The 21,507-nt window shown below is 40.4% G+C and overlaps 1 protein-coding gene across 2 annotated transcripts in view; it reads left to right on the top strand.

The window, feature by feature from the left end:
* The window catches only part of macrod2 (mono-ADP ribosylhydrolase 2), a 396,264-nt gene that overhangs the window by 102,239 nt on the left and 272,518 nt on the right, over nucleotides 1-21,507 (top strand). For both annotated transcript variants that reach the window (XM_056395624.1, XM_056395623.1), the window contains exon 4: nucleotides 14,414-14,443. In XM_056395624.1, coding sequence (XP_056251599.1) covers nucleotides 14,414-14,443 — 30 coding nt within the window. The remainder of the gene's footprint in view (nucleotides 1-14,413; nucleotides 14,444-21,507) is intronic.

Here is a 21,507-nt window from a genome sequence, read left to right as displayed (position 1 = left end):
ATTAAACCACATCCTCTTTTGCACTCTGCAGCACTGGGCAGGAGGCATCCACTTTCCTTCTATTACTCATAAATAAGATTGAACAGGCAGTTCCTGCAGTGGCAAAAATAATACTTATTTGCCACACCAGTGAAAGGTTTATTTCATCAAACAAGCTGACAGATGGTCTGGACACCATTATCAGGACTTTACTGTAGCAACCCAGGAGTACAGTACATTTTTCACAATGACATAGTATGAGTCAGTGATATAAGCTTTTGGTGGGAATCATATGAAGACTGCATTTGAAAGCTTTTCGAGAGGTATCATGCATATTGCACCAACTCCCTAAATCACACTGGCCTGGGCCTTAATAAGATTTTTTGCTGTCTGCCACCTTATGTTTTAATGAATGAGGCTTTCTTCAGTCAAAAATGAATATAATGTGAACCATCCTGTCTTGCTGATTTATAAGGTATGTGACTCTGCAGAGTGACACAGACTTATGTGGGTTTGTCAGCCAGTGTTCCTTTGAATGGGTCTGAAGCCATGTGTCTTTTGTGCTTCTGTGCAGCAGAGGAAGAGATAAGCCAATTAACTACTTTGGGTAGAAACTGTAGTCCAGCTTCATAAATGATGGATGCTGCGAGAGCTAGCACTGGTCCTTTACTGGTGGCTGCTCAGTAATTAGAACTTCCATTAATGATCACAAAGTCCCTCTTCTTTGAAGTGGTGCCTTAATCTAGACAGTGTCACATTCTTTCAGCATATTTCAGGGAGAAAGCTCAAAGACGCTAATCTGATGCCAAATCTGAGTTTAGCAGTGTGACGGTTATTATGCCTCCGTCTTGGCATTTAATTAAAAAGACTGAGAGAATCTGGCTCTGCTTTCAATAATCTTGTCAGGTTTCGTTAATATTTTGTGGTTTCTGTTTGTACCCAAACTCTGCATGTACAATGCAAAATCTGTGCACAGTAATTGTAGTTTTGGTTACAATCATCTGTTTAACTTCTTTTCAGTTTTTTAACTGGTGACAACTGTGATACTGTGGGACAAATCAAAACCCTTTGATCTACACCAGTTTAGTCAAACTTACTCTACCTGTGCAGCTGCCGATTCCATTTAGGTCATTCATCCATCTCACCCTCCTAACTGAATTGCATTTTAATCATGTATGCTTTCAGCCATCTGCGCTTTCAGTTTTCTCTCTTCTCCACAATGCACTCACATTTACTATTTGGAGACACATGGACAGGAGCCCTTTTGCTCACTGGACTGCCTCATGGTTGAGGTAACCTTGGAATACAGATAGATCTCTGCCTCTAATAGAGGTCACAGAGACATTTCCATTCTTCACGTTTCCGAAAAAGACTTTTTCAAACAAATGTTTCACAATTAGATTGTATTTGTCAAACATGTGGCTGACTGACCTGTGAGATCTTTCAAGCAATTTGTCATGTTTGCCTCTTGCCCTACGAACTGGTGAAGGTACCGTAAGCAGACCAAGAAGTGCTATGTATTTGTGTGGCGGGACTTGGGACCTGTCCCTACTCATACTCTCTGATTGGTCGGTGACAGGAAAGACTAGCTGAGGTTAATTCTGGAAAAAGGATATATCACAGCATTGTGGCACCCAATGCATTTCAAATGATGTGTCCTTGGGATGCAAGGTTACTGCTGAGTCCTTCTCTCACTCGGAGCAGCCTGTGTAACTATAGGTATTATTGAATGGGCCTGACAATGAAAAGGTCTTGTTGACTTGTGCAGAGTGTGTGGTTACATAGAAGGTCTGTCTGCCCTCTGACATTATTGTTGGGTTGAATTTTCCAAAGCTCATTTCTGTGTAGTGATTCACCTCATTAAGACTTCCACTGCAATAGCTTTCATGTTCCCTATAACAACTTTCAGAGCAATAGCCTTTGGGACAGTTGGTTGCTTTGGCTTCTTTGGCCATATTAAATACTGGGGAAGGACTGAATGGTCCAGTAGTTTTTTTTTTTTAATTTTTTTTTAGCAAAATCATAATCATATCCATAATCAAATCTGTTTCATGCCTTATGTTTCACTTCATCCTAGCTGTCTTTAGGTTTTACCTGCCTAATTTGTCACTGTCTCTTTGATCTTATGTTGCGTCACACTGTATAACAAAATTACGTGTTGCAGTAGTTTATTTTTCTTGTAAGTTGTTCAAAAAAAACTTTGCACGGTATATTTTATTCTCATGGAGTTCTTCTCAGTAACACAGGAGAATTAATCCTCTGCCTCTGTCAGTTTCTTTCCTTCCATTTTTGGCCTTCCAATCTGAATTACAAACAAATCCCCTACACCTCTCCCAGTTTTTATTTTATCACTTCTTGTTTGATTTTATGCAGAATTTGTTAACAGGCTGTCTGGTGCTGTCATTTCATCCCTTCCTGCATTTGCTGCTTTTTCAGACCAGATACAGGTTTTTCTCCACTTCCAGACTACCACCTGCCAGAGATTTGCGTTAGCCTGGTGTGAGGGTGATGGTGGTTATTCATATTATTTGACACAAAGATCCATGTCTTCAGGAAATGTCCAGTCAAGGCCATTAAAATTGAGCGTTAATGTTGGACCGTTTATGCTGATGTCACGTAGCATGCTCTGGCACTTCTCCATCTATTACACTAAGTGCAAGAAAAAGGAAGTGTAAAGAGTAGTGAGTTAAATTAATGTATGAGAGGAACCTCCTCGTGTTTTGTTCTCCTTTAACATTCAGCTCTACAGTCAGCCTTATAGTTAGTCTCAGTTTGTGTGCCTCAAAAAACCTTTCTTTCTTCAGCAAGTGTAAAAGCCATATAAGTTGGCTCTGTTGCAGTGACGAGCCTCTCACAATGTAACTAGTGTGCTAGCGTGATTTAGTGTTTGATTGGTGTTTTGGAGCTGCCAAAGTGAAGCAGCTCTCTGTTCACTGCCCCACCTCCCATTGTAGAGACTCTAACACAGGAACATTAAAGCTGACAGGCTCATGTAAAACTGGCATTGTTTGGTTACAAGTACCACAGGGTTTGCTTCTCGTCATTATCCATATTCTTTGGCTGCTCACCTCTAATAGTAGTTGTTAACTATTGAGTCGGTGCTATTTGAGAAGGACACATTGAAGTACTTTACTGGACCTTCCTGACAAAACTACTGTCATCTGTTTGTCACTTAAGCTTTGGTGGTGGGAAAGCTAGTGGCTTTCAGAGGGGGTTTTATGGACCAGCCGGGAATCCTAAAGCCACAACAACACCAGTTAATTTATTTTCCACACATTAGTTAATATACATCGTTTTCATCAGTACAGCAGTAGGAGAAAATCTTGCAAATCTTGACTTTGGCACATAACCCAACATTAAGATGGCTACAGGGAGTGTGTGTATGGGGTTCAGATATAAAATAAAGAGCTTTGACGCAAGCCAATTAACGGCGGCAATTAAGCAACACTGCAAAGTTCAGCAGGAGGACGGCAATAGTATTTAGAGAGATATAACCATTGTCAATCTATTCCCCTAGATAAGTATCCTTAAGATAACTATTTCCATCTGTCTGCAACACATCTATCAATTATTTAGTTTGATGTGGTTAATTATGTGTCCTGTTCTCTGTGCGTATGGAAGAGGAACACCTTCTGATACAAGAACTGGTACAAGATTTATGCGCTGAAGTGAACAATATATGTATAAAAAAGCTGTGGTAGGCTTACCTGCTTTATACAGTAAAAATGATTAGCAATTATCCATGTCTGGGTCACACCTAGTTTTTCAAACACTTGATAAGTATGGCAAATACATACAATAGATTTCAGTTGTTCAGGCAAATGTGGATAAAAAGAGACTTCACATTATCTTTAGTTAGACTTAGGGAGGTTTTGTTAAGCCAAACCAAGATTAAGTATCATCAAAAGGTAGTCAAAGGATGACTTCCAACTGGATGATGAAACAAGGAGAGGTTCTAACACAAATGAGTGTCAGCCAGGCGGGATATTTTCAGACCAGTGAGAAGTACTGTAAAGCTGATTTGACAAGACTGATGGATCGAATCACTTCAGTTGACATAAACTGAATGAGTCTTCAAGCAGAACATCAAGAACCCCAGAGGAAGAATCCTGGAAGATAGAATATTTAACTCTATTTTGCTCTTCATTTCGCCAATTTGATGTTTTATTCAAGCTCAGATTTATTTGGTGACACTGCCAAAAGGAAAACACTCTGTCTGTCTGATTGTATAATTCTCATGGTGTCAGAACTGTGCCTTACTATTTCATAGGGTGTGTTTTTTTATTTTTGTATTTTTTTTAAATCTTCTCGAATAAGCAATTGAAACAGGTTGGCTTTTTGTTTTGTTGTGACAAAGGCCGCAGATACCAGTGAGCAGGAGATTATCTGCTGGGATTTTGTGTGAATGTGTCTGCAGAAAAAAAAAAAACAGATGCTGTTTGATGATACCCTGAAGTGAACATCGTGTGATCCATATGCGATACAAAAGAAAGAAGCTCAAAACACTCAAAACAATATTACACTATTATTGTTGCAGACCATGACATTTCTGTATTGAAGCTAATTCCAATGTTGTTCGAAAGAAAGGGACCGAGGTAAATATTTGAAAACTGCATTTTGCTTTTAGTGTGATTGTATATACTGTATAAACTGTGAAATCTTACAGATATGCAATAGAGAATAATAATAGTATTCAGTCCAATCTCTTATTTTTGAGCTTTTATGATTGTATGGCTGGAAAGCAATAATAATAACAGCTCCAACTTACATTCAAAAAGCTGTTCGTAGGACTACACTTTTTCTGTTAAAGTTTCTGAGCCTGATAATGTGGCCTGTAATTTAGGACAACTGTGACTTAGAGCTGGAACAACGGAAAATGTCTTTGAGGTGCAAAACGGTTTTATTTCCATTACAAAGTATAGGAAATAAATAACCGTCTCAAAGTAAATACCTCCCATTATGATCAAACCATTACAACTGTCGCTATTAATATTAATACAGGGATGATTATTTATGAGATCATCTCTCATCTAAGAAGGATTGGCCTATCTTTGTAAGAGCTTTCATCATGCACTTCAGTGGACTGGACTGACGTGTCTTCATTTAGACTCTGTTACACATGATTTAGGAGCAGTTTCTACAAGTGCTGTGTATTTAGGCTAAAGGAATGTCTGATATTTTTTGCGTTAACCTCACTATATCCAGCCCTCTATCATTTATACAGTAATCAGGTTCTCTGTTATATACCGTAAAATAGTTATCTCTCATTGTACATTACTGAATTACCTGATCTCTCCGAATTGTGTGCATTAACAGTGGTATGTTCTGTAGAAAGAAATGTACATACAAGCTGTAGAAATATAACAGCCTTCACGTCTTTTCTCGCCATGGTAACGTGTTTATCTCCTGGACGTATGATTGAGATGCTCCAGCCTGACCGCTGTTGCCGCTCCAGGGAGATGAGTCTGTGACATAAACGTAGTACTCTTGGAGCCAGGGCTCACTTCACACATCACCTCAACACTTAGACCACTGTGATCAAATAGACGCTGGTGGGAATGCATTCTCTTAAGTGCCGGTTAAGTGCATTTTGCTAAGGAAGTAAGAGAAGTTAAAATACATTTAGTGTTAAAAAAGACAATGCACTCTTCCTTAATGCAATGTTCTGCACTTAAACCATATAGACTCTAACCTCTAAAAGAGTATATATACCTTGGCCTGACCATCAAGGGCAAGAACCTCATTTCCAGACTTCTATTTTCTGCGAAGAGAAAGCAGTGATATGTAAAAAGGAAGTCGATTCAGAAACCACACTTCAGTTACTGAGGATCTCCAATTTAATGCTGGCCTGGCTCTTCCGTCTGGAGAAATCCCAGCCATGTTATTTTGGATATAGTGAGGGGAACTGTCTGGGCGCCTGGCGGGTACCTAGCTGGGGGAAGTGGACTGTGAAGGCCCTGAGGAGCCATGCAGGTCTTTACCATACCAACAGGCCTGATCACCAGTAAGGAAGAGGCTACATTAACACAGGCTGATAAATCCAGGAATGAGACTGGATAAATCCGTAATATGCAGCTGCTGGCCCAAATCCTGCCAGTGCGCCACAGTGACACTGGGCCCTGTGAAGTTCGCAGATAACCTATTTCATCTCAACCAGAAAATGACGGAGCCTCTTCAAAGTTGGCACACATGCTCGGAGTTGGTGAATATCAGTTGAAATATCTTGGTGTCTTATATAACTTAGTACATATTAACATTTTGCAGATAACCTATTTCATCTCAACCAGAAAATGACTCTTCAAAATTGGCACACATGCGCATATTTGCTTGCTGTGTTACGTAACATTGTGCATATTAAAACTGCATTTTGCCCAAGCCTCGATATGCATTAGTCATCAACAATTACATACTGTAAATACCTATGGTCTGTGGGCAATGAGGTGTGTTGAGATGTCAACACATACAATAAAATGTGTGAGAATATGCTAATGTCAACATCTACATGTGTGATTAACTGGCTTTATTTGTATACTTTAATCTCACTATTTGTTTGGATATTTGTGGCACTTTGCAATCTCCACTAGGCATTGATATTATGAGTTAAGATGTCAGTGATTTCCTCGCAGGGCTCTAGACAGCACTGCTTTATTGATAACACGTGGAGCTCAGTTTCATGTTTCCAAATTCTCTAAATTCAACTAGAGTCCTACTGTGGCTGAAATATAATAGACCAAATGAATAATCTAATGTGATGTTTTTCTGAGGTTGTACTTGTGGTTTCTCACAAAGTGATATTTTTCTGTTGTTGTCAACCACAGTGCATTTGTTATGAAAACAGTGGCAACGGATTGAAACAACTTCATTAATGATCCCTGCTCTCTCTGCTGCCCCCCTGCAAGGTGCCTTCACATACCTTGCAGTGAGTCTTTCTTCTTGATGTTAGTAGGCTCTGTCTTTAGTGTTGAAAACAATTATTAAGTAACACTTCAGTCATTAGAAAGTTGTTTTCTCTGTCTAACTTTGGTGGCATTGACTTTCCCTCGGTGTCGACTTCAGAAGAAATACAAACTTGCGCTTTGCAGAGCCCACCTACAGCTTTATTTTCTTGTAATTTCTCCAAGCTCCCTTCTTTGGATTGGGGGTTGAGCAGATGCAGGTAGATGTATATTTATGAGGGGGATGTGTATTTCAGGGAGAAACAGTGTTGTGAAAGGTGACCTTGTTAGATAAAAGGAGGGCTCGGAAGCCAAATGATGAAAGAGAATGGGATCATCCTGGGCTCATTAATGTGGATTTGAAGGTCAGGTAATTATAACAATAGACGTGTGGGCTGGCTTTGGCATCTGGTATTGTTGCTTTGTTATGAAGGTGACAAGCCTGTGGAGGAAAGGGATTAATCACTGTGACACCAGCCTGTTGTCACATTGATACATTCAGACATCATAACACTACTGCTGTAGTTCTTGAAAGAAGCTGCGAAAACAACATAATTTCAGCTAGTCAGTCAAGTACTGTTAAAAACATGAATAGGTTTAAGAAGCCACCCACAGTCTCCTGATATTGTAATGAGTATTTCAAAGTGAAATCAAACCAAAATAGAGTTCAGATTATTCTTATTGCATCGATTTTAATCAGTTAAGCCTTGGGTTTTTGACACACAAACAAGCCTCTAGCAAAGCTCCAGTCAAATGCTGCTTCACACAACAACAAATCCACATGGCTGAGGTTGCAATGGTAACGCACAAACTATTGTATTCAGCAGTGAAAGTAACCAAGGAATCGCACAGCCCTCAAGTGTCTGAGCCAGATGAGTTTTGAAATGAAAATACTACAGAGCAGCTGAAAATTGAACCCATCATGTAACTTAGTTGAAGTTTTGTTTATGCTGGAAGCTGACAGTGTCAATGCACATGAAAGATGAATGAACGGCAAAAAAGATTTGCAACAAGTTTACAAAGCAGAAAACCCTGTGAATTACTGTAAGCTGGTGTGGAAGACGGGGGGTATAGGGCTTGCAGTACACTCTAAATTAAATTTAGTATGTTCCACTGTCAAACATAATATAACTCCATTTACAAGTTTTCCTGTAACAGCAGAAACAGAAAGAACTTGCAAGTTCTTGAAAGCAAGGAAGGTAGAAATAGATTAAACTATAGAATTCACATCATGTGAGCACTCAGACATTTTCTTCTCACACATATAGCCTAGATTAAAATAACCAGATGATGTGACTAAACAAAAATATGATAACTGAAATCAATCATGTCCAACTGCTCAACCTGCACACACTAGATATTAAAGCCAAATATAGTGCTTCTCCTTGGTTGCACACTCACCATTTTTTTCATTGCTGAAATGCTGAATTCAATTTGTTCGCAGTAGACTTTAAGATTTATGCTGTCACACTTTTTTTTAATTTGCTGTAAAAGCTCTTAATCAATGAAACTGGAAACTAAAGTCATTTCAAAGGAACGTGGTTAATATTTCAGTAAATACTTTGACATGTCAATATTGAGATAATGCTGCTTCCAGTGTGGGACACAGCCTTGCTTTCTTGTTTCTGCCACAGTTACATCATTTTGACACCGCTGCATTTTATTTCACATGAAGCATGAGCCAGGCTTTAGGCTTTTTTGTGTGTTTGAATGTGCTGCTGGGATTGTGCCACCTCTACCACAAGTTTGTCTGGCTCAGTTAGGCTCCTCAGGGACCACTAGAAGCTATAAAGAACAAAAATGCCAACTGGTATTATCAGGCAAGGCAGCATGTGTGGTGTAGCATGCATTTTTAATGCGCCACAAATAAGAAATACCATTGTTGCCTCTCCTCTCTCGTCCCACAACTGGTGGCTCGTTTAAGTTTTATTTCTATTTGTGCGAATTTCGGCAGCTACTAAAAGAAAAAGGAGCCTCCACTGTTAAAGGTTAGAACAGCCTCCATTTAACATAGAGCTCTAAAGACATGAGATCGGCTGCTCTTGATATCAAAGCCTAGCCTGAATATTTCCAGTTGTGTTGTGTAAGTGTGCATGTGATTGTGTGTGTGTGTGTGTGTGTGTTTATACACAGGCAGTAGCAATGCTTGTTAGGAAGGCTGTTGAAGTGGAAAAGTGTCTTTGTGTAGAGCAGCACATTATTCCACTCAAAAAGAATTTGCCAAAGTCTCTAACTCCACTGACTCTTTGAACATTGACATTCAGAGCTGACATGTTAGACATCAAAACACTATGAAGAGAAACATCTAATCACCATCTAAGTGTCAACCAAGTCTACAAATGATCGTCGTTTTGTTTCTCTCAACTGTTGTCTTCATTATTTCAGGCCTGCCATTTGCAGTTCATTGTGCAGTAGATGCTAATTTGTGCCACTCAAGCTGTGAATGTGAGTTTTAATTAAAGCAGAATAATAGAGGGAAAAAGAGATGACTTATAAAGAGCAGCTCTGGTGACCTAGTTTGTGCGTTTATTTGGGACAGTTTGTATGTTTAAAAAAATCTGAATTCCATTATTCCGGATGGGTAAGACGCTTGAAAAGCGAGTGATACAGAAATCTGCTGATATGAAGCCACCATACAACAAAGCACAGGTAGTCCCCATCACAGTTAAATTGACTCAGGTATATTTACTGAAAATCCTGCTAAAACACCTCCAAGATTTCTAGACACAGATACGCTGGTAGCATTATATAGCAGTGGCAGCCCTGGTTGATTTGAAAAATTGACACAAGATTTTTTTTTTTGACTCAGCAACCTATCTATTTGCAACAGAGCAGGCAACCTGAACCATAAAACTTTTTTATTAGTTTCTGTGCTACACCTTTCATTCCAGAGTCACAGCGGAGTACACTATTAACCTCTGAGCTTATTGAGAAGCATGTGAGAGTCCACTAAGGATAAGGTGATATATTTAAAAAGCTCAGTTTAGGTGGCAGGGACCAGAAGGTAGACAGTGGGTCTGTTTACTGCCTTGAGGTTTTGTGGTTATGCACTAACACTTCCCATTTAACTGCATGATCTAGGGCTCTGCTGACGACACCAAACACGCAACCCAGATCCATGCCTCACTGCCTTCTGCATACACAGGGCTCACACACTGAAGTGCACACAAGCCACTTTTATGAATGCTCGGCAAATATATGGTCACACTGAGACAAGAGGGTGGTTTCATCACTCCTTTCCACTGTGTTTGTGTCTGTGCTGGCTTCTTGACGCAGTGCCACGATTCATAAACTGTGGCTGTCACACTCTCTGGCTAGGGTTCTGTTATCAATATTTTCTGGCTGTGAAAATACACAGTAGTAGCCCCACTGCATTGTCATTGGCAGAGGGATATATGCGGTTGCTGTGGGAGTTGAGAGTTCAAAGGGCAGGCAGGAAGTGGGTGTCCTGGCAGTGACAGTGCAGGCATGTGTTTAATGGGCCAGCCTAATGCCGTGGACCAGCAGTTCCTAATGACCTGCCATCTCTGGGCCGTCTGGGGAGCCCTTCCACTGAGATTTATGGCCCATGTTGTGGTTACTACTGGGACGACTCTCAGCAGCACTCTAACAAACTCCAAGTCATAGCCTACTCCTTTGGTTTTCTTCTTTCCTCTCATTAACTGGGTCATTGGCAAACCTTCAAGGCTCATCTTTACTACTACAAGAAATATTCTGGTTCTCTGAAATATTAAAACTCAAAGCTCGCTGCAGTGTTTTGTCTAAAGTGATAGGATCCTTGTAGTTGTTTTAGAGGTGGAGATGTGGTCTATTCTGCCCTCGAAGAAAAAATGATTCATGAAATTCTCTCAGGGTCACATGCTGACAGACATTAGAAAGAGGATGGCAATGTCAAAAACCCATTAAACACATATTCAAAGGGACAACTCCACATGTAGGCGCTCAGCCGCTGTAGAAGAAACAGATAATGGTCTTCTGATAATACTAATTGTTGGCTCTCCTACTGTTTCCCTAAAGGCAGAAATGTGTTGATCCACCACAAGATAGCCAGACTGAGCCCAGGGCAGGCACAAACAGCAAGGAGAGCTAGTTTATAATTAATACACACTATAAAATATGCATCACTCAGGATAATTGAAGCACTTTTCAGGCAAAGACATACAGACTAACCTCACAACCTTTGGTAACAAGAGTGTGGTGCTGCTGCTGCTGCTGTAGGTTAGTTCTTGTAGCAGCCGTTTCTTATTTGTCTCACACTTAAAGACAGATTGTTAAAGTAAGTCTCCAGACATTTTGGGATTTTAATGTCTCACATGATATGAATCTCTGTGGGCTGAACTCACTGACTCTGTAGGTTATAGATATTTTGTGTGCATAAGCAGCACAGTGTGCCTAAAGATAAACTGCCAAAACATGTGTCATGACAGTCTGATCATTAAAGGAGAGGATGCAAGGGGAGAGGAAATGAAAAGGTATAAAGCAGCATTTTTTACCCATCCCCAGTTCCATATTTATCCATCGCACCGCAGAAATGAGATGACTGTCAAATGCTCTTCATCTCCCAGTGGGCAAATGCCGTGATCACACCAAGTCACATGTGGTTAGAAAGCATCTAACATCTCAACCTACAAACTACCCTGTTCTCCACTACCCCACCTTACACACATACACACACACAGGAGAGTTGTGTCAGACTGATTAGGAACCACATCTCCAATCTCTGATTAGGTGTGGAGTAAATGAAGCGCCCCCCTCAGGTATACATTTCCATAATGTCAGGTAATTAAACCCCAGTGTTTTAATAGCTCAGGAATAGGAAGACTCCCCAGGAGACTAGACAATGATGATAGACTTTGCTGAAAACTAGCATACTATTAGCTTGCTTTGAACTGGCACCGAAACTATTACTTTCATTGTACTGATAATAGATAGATGACAACAAGCTTAACAGACAATAAAAATACTGTTGGCTCTTACCTTCAAATCAAATGTATCTGTTGGTAATAAAGTGTAAAAAATGTCACTACATTATCCAACCTGTTTATAAAAGGCTGTTCTGGAGATGATGCACATTTGAGGTATGTGCTTGTTGTTGATAGCTGACAGATTCCAGAGCTAAACAAAGGCTGGGAGAGCATCTTTTTCATCACAGAAAAACCTGGAGAGGTGCTATTGTAAACATGACAGTGGATTGTCAGTACACCCCTGTTTTGAGTTGCTGTTTTTTGTGTGTGCATGTTATGCTCATACTGTATGTGTGTACACATACACACAGGCATAACAAAAGCCCTTTGATGAAACAAATGCTGCAGTGGGAAAGCTTTCTTTGTCCCTGTGCCCACTCATATATGTGGTGCTCAAATGAGAACAATGCAAAGCCATAATGGTGCCACAGAAAGGTGTGGAAAAACTGAGTGAACCCCAGAAGGTCCCCTTCTACACATAATCATGCAAAAAATAATAACAGCCACAGGACTGCACTGTGATTGGAGAGCCCTCAGTCATACTACACGTTCACTATTTGTTGCTTGTGCACCAAAACGTTCTCGAGAAATAATACGTTTTTAACAGGGACAGTGCTCACTGCTAATGATAGCCAATGCTGTTGCTGGGACTGAAGATCATTAAAGGCGTGTTGCAGTGTATGATTCTTACAATGTCCTCTGTTTGAACTACACTTCAAACACATAGGATACCTACTTTTCAGTAATACTGAAATTAACAGCTGTATTTTAAATCCCTTCTAATCTCTCTCCTCTTATGTGCGATGGATGTCTCTAACTGTCAGAACAAAATGAAAATTGTTTCATTTTTAATGATGAAGCCTCCACTTAGGGTAGCAGTCTGACGTTACCTTCTGTTGAACCGGTAAACTGTGGTTAACGCTGGAGATATACTATACAGGGCTAAGACATATAAGGAGTGTTTGCGAACTACAGTGCATTTGGAAAGTATTCAGATCCATTCACTTTGTTCACATTTTATGTTGCAGCCTTAAGCTAAAAACATCCCTCATCAATCTACACTCAGTAGAATTTTATACATTTTTGCAAAAGTATTAAAAAGGAAAAACTGAAATATGACATTGACATACTGTAAGTTTTCAGATGCTTTTCTATGAGCCTTGATATTTAGCTCAGGTGCCTTCCATTTCTCTTGGTCATCTTTGAGATGTTCCTACACCTCGGTTGGAGTCCACCTGTGGTAAATTTAATTGATTGGACATGATCTGGAAAGGCACACACCTGTTTATATAAGGTCTCACAGCTGACAAAACAAGAGCACAATGGCCTCCATCATTATTACTGTGGAACAACCAGGACTCTTCCTAGACCTGACCAAACTGATCAATTGGGAAGAAGGGCCTTGGTAAGAGAGGTGAACAAGAACCCGATGGTCACTCTGGCTGAGCTCTAGAGATCCTGTGTGGAGATGGGTTAAACTTCCAGAAGGACAACCATTTCTGCAGCACTCCACTGATTTGGGAAATGTTTTTGTAGCCCTCCCCAGATCTGTGCCTCGACACAATCCTGTCTCTGAGCTCTGCAGGCAGTTTCTTTGACCTCATGGCTTGTTTTTTGCTCTGATATACATTGTCAGCTGTGAGACAGTGTGCTGTGTGCTTTTCCAAATCATGTCCAATCAATTGAATTCACCACAAGAGGACTCCTATCACGGTGTAGAAATATCACAGTAAGCGTCTTACAGCTGACAACAGAATAACAGTGAGCTAGGCTTTACTCTGAGGGTGTTCTACATATCTGTGTCACATGTGAGAATGAAGCCTTACTGTGGAGCTTCTCTCAGATCATGTTCACTGGTTTGTGTGACATATTTCCATAAAGAAACAACCAGACTCCACAAAGCCACGGTGGAATCTGGATTTCCCTGTTGTACAGCAGTAGACACAACTGTCTCAAACTACGGGCCACTGTTAATTGTTTTTAATGAACCACATGTGTTATTGAGCATAACCTTTGTCATGTTGCCAAGGAAGAAATCTGCCAAGGAGTGTATATTTAAATTAGCTGCTGACTCACGCGTTTGTTGCCAACTTGCTAATTTAATATTCAGAGAAAAACACTGCCACACACACACTGTGATCACTTCTGTGTATTGGAGTTGTGATAAACAAAGTATTGGATGACGTGCTTGTTACTTCTTACTGTTGGATGACGGTGGTGTTGTTGGAAGCTACCAACAAAATGCTTAATCTTGTATTTCTGTTTTGTGCTTGTTCATGAATCATTATTTTCTGTTGTCGATATCAGTGACTTTTTTCAGTGATAGCTTTATTCAGTAGGTGATATAACTGACATTTGATAAATTATGTCTACAGGTTTAAATATAAACAGGTGTATTTATGAAAAATCTGACTTATGGAGTGCAGTTAAAGAATCCAAACTAAAATGGCCAGATATTGCTGACTCTATTGAATTATCCATATATAGTTACTCTTTGAAGTTTGAAGTACTGACTCTTTTTTTCTCTCTTTTCAGCAAACTCCAGTCTTCTGGGAGGAGGGGGAGGTGAGTGAGCATTGTTTTTCACTATATCATCCCATTATTTGTTCTATGACATTAAAGCAATTAAAGTTGCATTTGTCAGGTCTGGCATATGGCACAGATACATTCTTCTGTGGGTTTATGGAAGAATTTAGTGACTATTTAGTGTCAAATGTCTTTGTTAAATGTGGCTGAACATGAGGCCAAAACATTAGAGCGTAGTGCAGAGCAACCTTGCACTGTGCCACACTGAGAGATGGTCATTACTTTAGCGGCCTGCCGAAGAACATTATCATCAAAGCAACGGAGGAAATCTGAGGCAGCCGACCGTGGTGTGGGAATAATGGGCAGGGAACTCCAGTAGAATACTCTTGCTCCTGTTCTTCTTTTCTCAAATTTGACTTTTAGAGTGACATGATTGAAATAATCATTCTTCACCACAGTAAGATGAATTGGGGTAAAATGCACCCAGTTAGATGTGGAATGTTAATTTCTAGTCTATTGGGGAATAATTGATGATATGTGAGAAAGGCATGACAGTGAAATAAGGTCACTGCTTCGGCCGTATCTGTTTATTCGCCTGTGTTGGCTGTCACTTTGAATGTGCCACTGTCACCTGACAGCCCTCAGCTGCACAGGGTGATCCCAACAGCCACATTAGAAGTTGGTACATCTATTTATCTAATACATCTTATCTGTCTAATATAATCCATATATCTATGAAAACTTATTTAGAGTGTGTGTTGTAGGTCTCTATCGGAATTTTTATTTTAGGAGTTTAAGAGACATTTTGTAGCTTTCCTGTATTAATTTAGTCATAGTTGTTTGTTTTTTGTTTTTTTTTCAATCACAGAGCTAAGAAATAGATAAGGATTTGGGCGGTTGGTTAAGATGTTAATGTGTATCATTTTATTCATCACATTTTTGTTTAAAATCACCTAATACTTCTATACAGTGCTATTTAGTATTTTTTTTTTTTTTTTTTTACAATACAACAGTATGATAGGACAGAATTACAGACATCACTGGATGGCATTTCTTTCTGTATGTATTTATTTATCCGGGTTATCAAGATGTGAACACCTGGCATGAAATATGAGTCATCAGAGGCAAGAGAGCATAAAGCAATATCAAAACCACAGCATAGTTAACTGCTCTGTGCGCATAGCGTCCATTAGAGTGTACACAGAGCTGTTGAAATCTTATTCATATCTAATCATGGAGCCTGGAGTGGCCCTCATCTTGTCTGGAGACATGGTTCTGACTACAAACTTTCCAGCCGTTACTGCATAGCGGTGCAGCATCCCAATCTGAATAAGTGACATAGAGAGGCCCTCAGCGCACAACCATCTAAAGAACTACTGTGATTGAGATCAGAGGTCACGAACATGCGTCTCCATAACCAAACCAGGCCCTGTAAAACAGGGTATACTGTCCATCTGATTTGGTATTTGTCTCTGCTGCAGTCAACACCCTGTATTGATTTTCCACATACAGAGAAACACAAGAAGCAATTGTCTTTGCTATTATGTTTTCATTATTGTTATTTTGTGGCAAATCACCTTTTTACAGTTCTCTGAATCTTAGACACACGCAGCCTTGATGATTGATCCAGGTTCATCTTCAGCTGATAATAGGTGTTAGGGTATTACAGGTTGCTCCGTTTCAACACAGCAGCAACAGAAATATTGTTGAATTTGTGGCTGTCAACAGTGGAGCACGCGATCTCATGCGTCAATTAATGTCATACTTAGCAAGAAAACATTTCAGTTGATTGTGACCTGCAGCTGTGCTTATTAACTCCAGAGGAATTCTAATTGTAGCTAGTGCCATTTTTTGAGAGCAAAGCCTCCTTTCCTTCTTAATTGACTTCCAGCGATGCTATTCCTGCCAAGTTACTGGCACAAGATACAAGGTCAATTAACTCTAAAACGTTAGGACTCATTTTCTCGTGTTAATAATGACCACAACAAATGTGTGCTATTTTATTATTTCTTATGTGTGTATTCTTGTGCAGCTTGTTTTTGTTATTTTGTCCATGCTAAAGAATGAGGAGATGATTATAACCAGGGAGAGATAACTACTATCTACCAGAGAGCTGAAAATGTTATTTTTTCCCCAAAACAAAGCTCTACACAGTTTCTTTTATCTGCACGGGGCCAAGAGGAGTTTTATCTTCCAGTGTCTTTATCACTCGAAGGTGGCTGCTAAACCTGCAAAACTGTTCTCTGTGTTCTCACCCTGGCCCTCCCACTACCTCTATCTGTGGTTTGGCATGTGAAGACCTCCTGCCTTGGTGGCAGCGAGGATCGATGTGAAGAGGAGATGTGCTCTCATATAGGGCCCTCCTTATCTCCCAGCTGTCTTCTCAGGGCTCTGCAGAGGGGCAGCTTCACAACAGGATGATCCATCATGCTGGCCTAACGCACCTGAGCCATGTTTAGTTCTCACAGCTCTGGAGGTGGGCCTCTCGCCAGTGTGTGAAAAATGGACAAAGTCTTTAGTTTATGTATGGAAAGTTAGTTTACCACCTACTTACTTTTGGAAGGTCTCCTGACTTTACATGGCTTTGAGGAAATATTTGTTATTCCGTCATATGTGTGGGTATCTTTTGAGAGAAAAGTTTCACTTTTCTGCATATCTTATCATAAATTCAACTGATAAGTAATATGTTGTCACAGTATAGCAGTAAAGTCTTTTGTGGGCTTTCAGCCACAGCAGCGTGAGTATTGTGGAAATAAGTGAAAATATAAAGCCCTGAGTGAGATTTGTCCTGCACCCCCCCAAAAAAACCCAGATTATATTCCTAGCATTAGTTATGGAGACAAAAAAAGATTGTTATGCCCTGATGCTCTATTAAATCCTTAGAAATCACTGATAGGAATTCTCTCAGGGTTGTCTGTCTTCAGTGTGTACGCATTGGGGTTAACTAAAATAGCACTGTTATCAGTGTTAGACATGTTGGTCTCACTGGGATTCCATACACACATAGAGGGAAATAACAATGATCTCTGATAATAGCTAAATGAGGCCTTTGTGGATAGAGGGTAATTACGAATGGTACCAGGTTGCTCATGTGATGTGTGTCACTGCATGGCTGGATGGTGGCACAATCCCAAAAGAATAGACCTAATGTAAACATCATGTTGTCTGTGTGTGCGCCCCCCCCCCCCCCCCCCCCCATTTTCCTCTTTCTCACACACCCATTGACACACGTGTGCAGACACAAACACAAGCATGCAAGCACACATTGAGCCATGTAATGATACCATGAAGCCCTGTGTAGCTATAGAGAGAGGGAGCTCCACTTGCCTTTGATGTCTCCATCCAGGAGGGGAATTGGCTCATTAGCATTCTAACCAGAGCCATTGCCCATTTAGCACTAGGCTTTAACTAGACCACCCAAACAAATCGTTCACCCCAGGTTGGGCTTCCTTTCCCTGCTCCAGTCAAGCAGCGGGGAACATGCATGGTTGTTTTGTACACCCTGACTCGGGCTAATTTAGCCACGGGCTGCTAAAGCTCACTGAACTCACCAGCCTTTGTCATTGCTTACATAACATAGGCTGTAGCGCTATGTGCCCCCAGCTCTACTCCCTCATAAGTTTCCTAAACAGTGGTGTGAGTCATAGCAAGTACCAACACATACTAATATATGGGATTAATTATGCTTGCTGTGATTAGGCCTGGCTGTGGTGGTGCTCATGCGGTTCTTTGCCCCAACTGAAGACGTCATTGAATGTAGAGTCACAGTTACATGACAAGGCAATGCTTAGTGGCTCTGCTGAGAAAATGCTTGTAAATTACAGATCTAATTAACAGGAGTATAAAGTCCTAGCTGTGACCTCTGGGTGAAATGTGAGAACTTGTTTATAGTAAATTTATCTGACCATAGAACCACAGCATCAGCATTTCAATATAAGCAGACCTACGCAGTAGCTGCTGGACTGGCTCTTACTGCAAACAAAGTTCTCCACCATGCTAAACAAAAGAAAATGTATCCAGTTTTGGACATATGGGTAATCCGTTATCAAGATTCCTAAGTGCTTCACTGTGCTTATCTCTTTAGCCATTCGTTATGCAAAGAGCTCTGTTTTCTTTTCCTGTCACCTCCAGGTGAACCATTATCCTCTGTCTGGCTCCTGCCCGAGGCTTGTTTATTGAGTAGATTGGAGGGGGTGGAGGCATGGTGCTCTGTGCAGGGGGAGGGGAGGTCGAGATATAGGACAGTATAAGGGCTGTCCTAGGTTTAGGCTAGGTGGCCTTTTGTCCCTATGACAGCCATCTCGGCTCTCTGGAAGCACCAGAACTCCCCTGTATGATTAATCACTCAAAGATGACGTATTATTCTCATAACTCATAGATTGCACACTATGTCTGACTGATGGTCCTCAGTTCACAGATGGTAGTAACAGTCATTAGCATAACTTATGACAGAGATAGCGTATTTCCCAGTGGAGTAGGCTAAATAATGTAAAATGATAAATTGAATGCAAAGATTCCCCAGTCAGCACGATACCCATGGGATTTATTTATATCCTCATATTTAGCAGGCAGTTAGTGACACTCTGATCTAGGTCCACCTTGTATTTGTACTCTAATGTTTTGTGTGTTTTTTTTAAGTGTGTTTGAGATGGCACTAATATAAATGTGTGTCTGTCCTCTTTGGGATTAACCCTGCTGTTAGGAAATATTTATGAGGTACACTCACAGCATAAATACATTTGTATTCTCCCTCTCTGTCTTTGACTTTGGCATTTAAAGTAAATATATTTACCACTCATTTCAGCATGTTGTGTTCAGGTCAGGGTTTTTGCAATTGTGTTCTTCATGGTTGTTTTTCATACTGCCATCCAAATATGGCGGTGTGTCCTTGCATTAGCTTGAGCCACTGATATTCATTTAAATAATAAAACAAAAAAATCCTTATTTAGCCTCGTTGTTGCATAAACAAAGAAGTCATTTTGCAAATTAAGCTTACTTAGTTAAATTATAAAACAACTTAACGCTACACATCCCAAGTGTAATGCAATTCTAAGCGGGTTCATGCATTAACACTTCACTGTAGTGTTGCCTTGCCTTTGTTAAATATGTAACCCAGTTTACTGACTGTATGATATGCAAGAAAGCATATCTTTCACAAGTTGATCTATTTTCAACAAAAGTTCATTCTATGTTTTACCGGACTATAACATTGGTTGCATTTTAATGGAGGGTGGTGAAAAGTGCCCATTACTATATATGCATTTATGTCAAGCACAGTGACATCTTGGTGGATAGCTAAAGGGAAACATCAGTCTTCATATTGAAAAATGATTATGTGGGAAGAACCCCAATGCTGTCAGACCATTTCACCCAATTATTACAGAGATGACGTAATTTAGAGGGCATTCCACTGAAATTAGCAGGACAAGGTCATCGAGTGGACTGCAGTGTGCGGTACCTAAATAGTGATGGAAATTGCATTTCAGCGTGAAAGTGCTGCCACCGCAGAGAACAGTCACACATACACACACATACGCACACCCCAAAATCAGCAGTGATGGATGGACTAATTGATGCAGAAAGAGTGGGCCATTCATTTTTCCATATTTAGGATTAGCATTGTATTATAATGGGAAGGGAAGAAGAAACGGTCAGGGAGTCAATGAACACAAGAGGGAAAGAGGGACAGTGTGAGGAAGAGGTATAAAAAAATGTGGAGACAAAAGGAGGTAGAGAGAAAGATTATGAGCAGTGGTAACAGGACTGGTCAGTTGTGTAATGCTAAGCTTATGAGACATAAGAGAGTGCTCCAAGGGATTTATGGAGAGGTGTGTATCTGAACAAGTGCGAGCGAGAAGGGCATATAGCTGCCACATGTCCTGGTATCCCTCTCTTAGCCTATGAATCATTCATCGCCGTCCCCATGTATAAATCAAGCTGCCGGCCATTGCCTGCGGCAGTCATGTCATTAGGTAGTTGACGGCATCACTTGATCTCTGGCACTGCAGTGTGGGTGAGGGCCTAACTTTAAGCAGCACACATATCAGCATATCAAACTGCGTGTAGCTCTGTGTCTGGCTGTGCTGTAGCAAGCTTTGTGGGGCTAACCAGGACCACACAGAAACATGCTTACTCAAAAAGACATTTCTCCTCTGACACTCACAGTTGCACTTTGCTGTCAAATGGACAGTTTCCTGGAATCCACTCTAGAGAATGTGTCTGTATACTGTAATGCACATTGTGTTTTAATTTGTTGTTGATTGTACTTGACAGTTGAATTTTCCTGCATGCGCAAAACTGTTTTTTTTACACTATAATTTGAATGAATTAGTGATAATGTGTATTCCAAGTGCTTTTGATTTTAACTACAAGGTTGCTATTGACAGAGTAAATGTCCATTTTTTCCCTTAGGCTTAGAGCATCTTGAAAAGATGCCGTTCTCAGCCTGTCTTAGCTTGTTGTGAGGGGAAAAAGGGGTTGTATCTCTGTGATTGAGAATTGCACCAGACATTCTCAGTACCCTACACACCTATTTTCAGTATAATTTTCAGACTGACACAGAGTCTCACTTCCTTTTGCCACTGAGGGGTCATTTGAGGTGGAGGACTTCACTCCTCTAGAATCTCTCCCATCATATATTGAACCAGAGGAGTGAGAAAGTCTGGAGCCTTATCAGTTTGAAATGCAAGCTCTGTCAGCTGCAGCTCAAAACCTCGGGGCAATAGCCAAGCCTCGAGGCAGCTGAGGCTAGGGAGTCTCTGAGTGCTGTAACATCTTGGCATACTGTCTAGGTACAAAGTACAAAGACTTTAAAATGATAATAAATCTATTGTATGAACAATTTTTCGTTGTTTTGACAGTTCTAGTATGTATATTTATGCATGCATTTTTCTGCTCATGCACATGTTTTCAAGTTTGCCTGCAAGGGAACAACACACTTACACAGTAGGCCATCTTGACTTCTCAGAATCATTTAGTTGAGAATAAATATATGTGATATTGCAGTCAGGTCCTCCCCTTCCTTCAGGGCTGCTGTTATAAACATATTGCAGCTGCTTGTTTTCCTTTGTGTTTGACCTCTGAAGCGTCTCTCTCTGCGTTTT

Source organism: Seriola aureovittata, chromosome 14 (assembly GCF_021018895.1).
Source record: "Seriola aureovittata isolate HTS-2021-v1 ecotype China chromosome 14, ASM2101889v1, whole genome shotgun sequence".
Taxonomy (NCBI): Eukaryota; Metazoa; Chordata; class Actinopteri; order Carangiformes; family Carangidae; genus Seriola; species Seriola aureovittata.
Note: the sequence above shows the minus strand (reverse complement) of the source record. Positions and strands in the feature narration are given on the sequence as shown.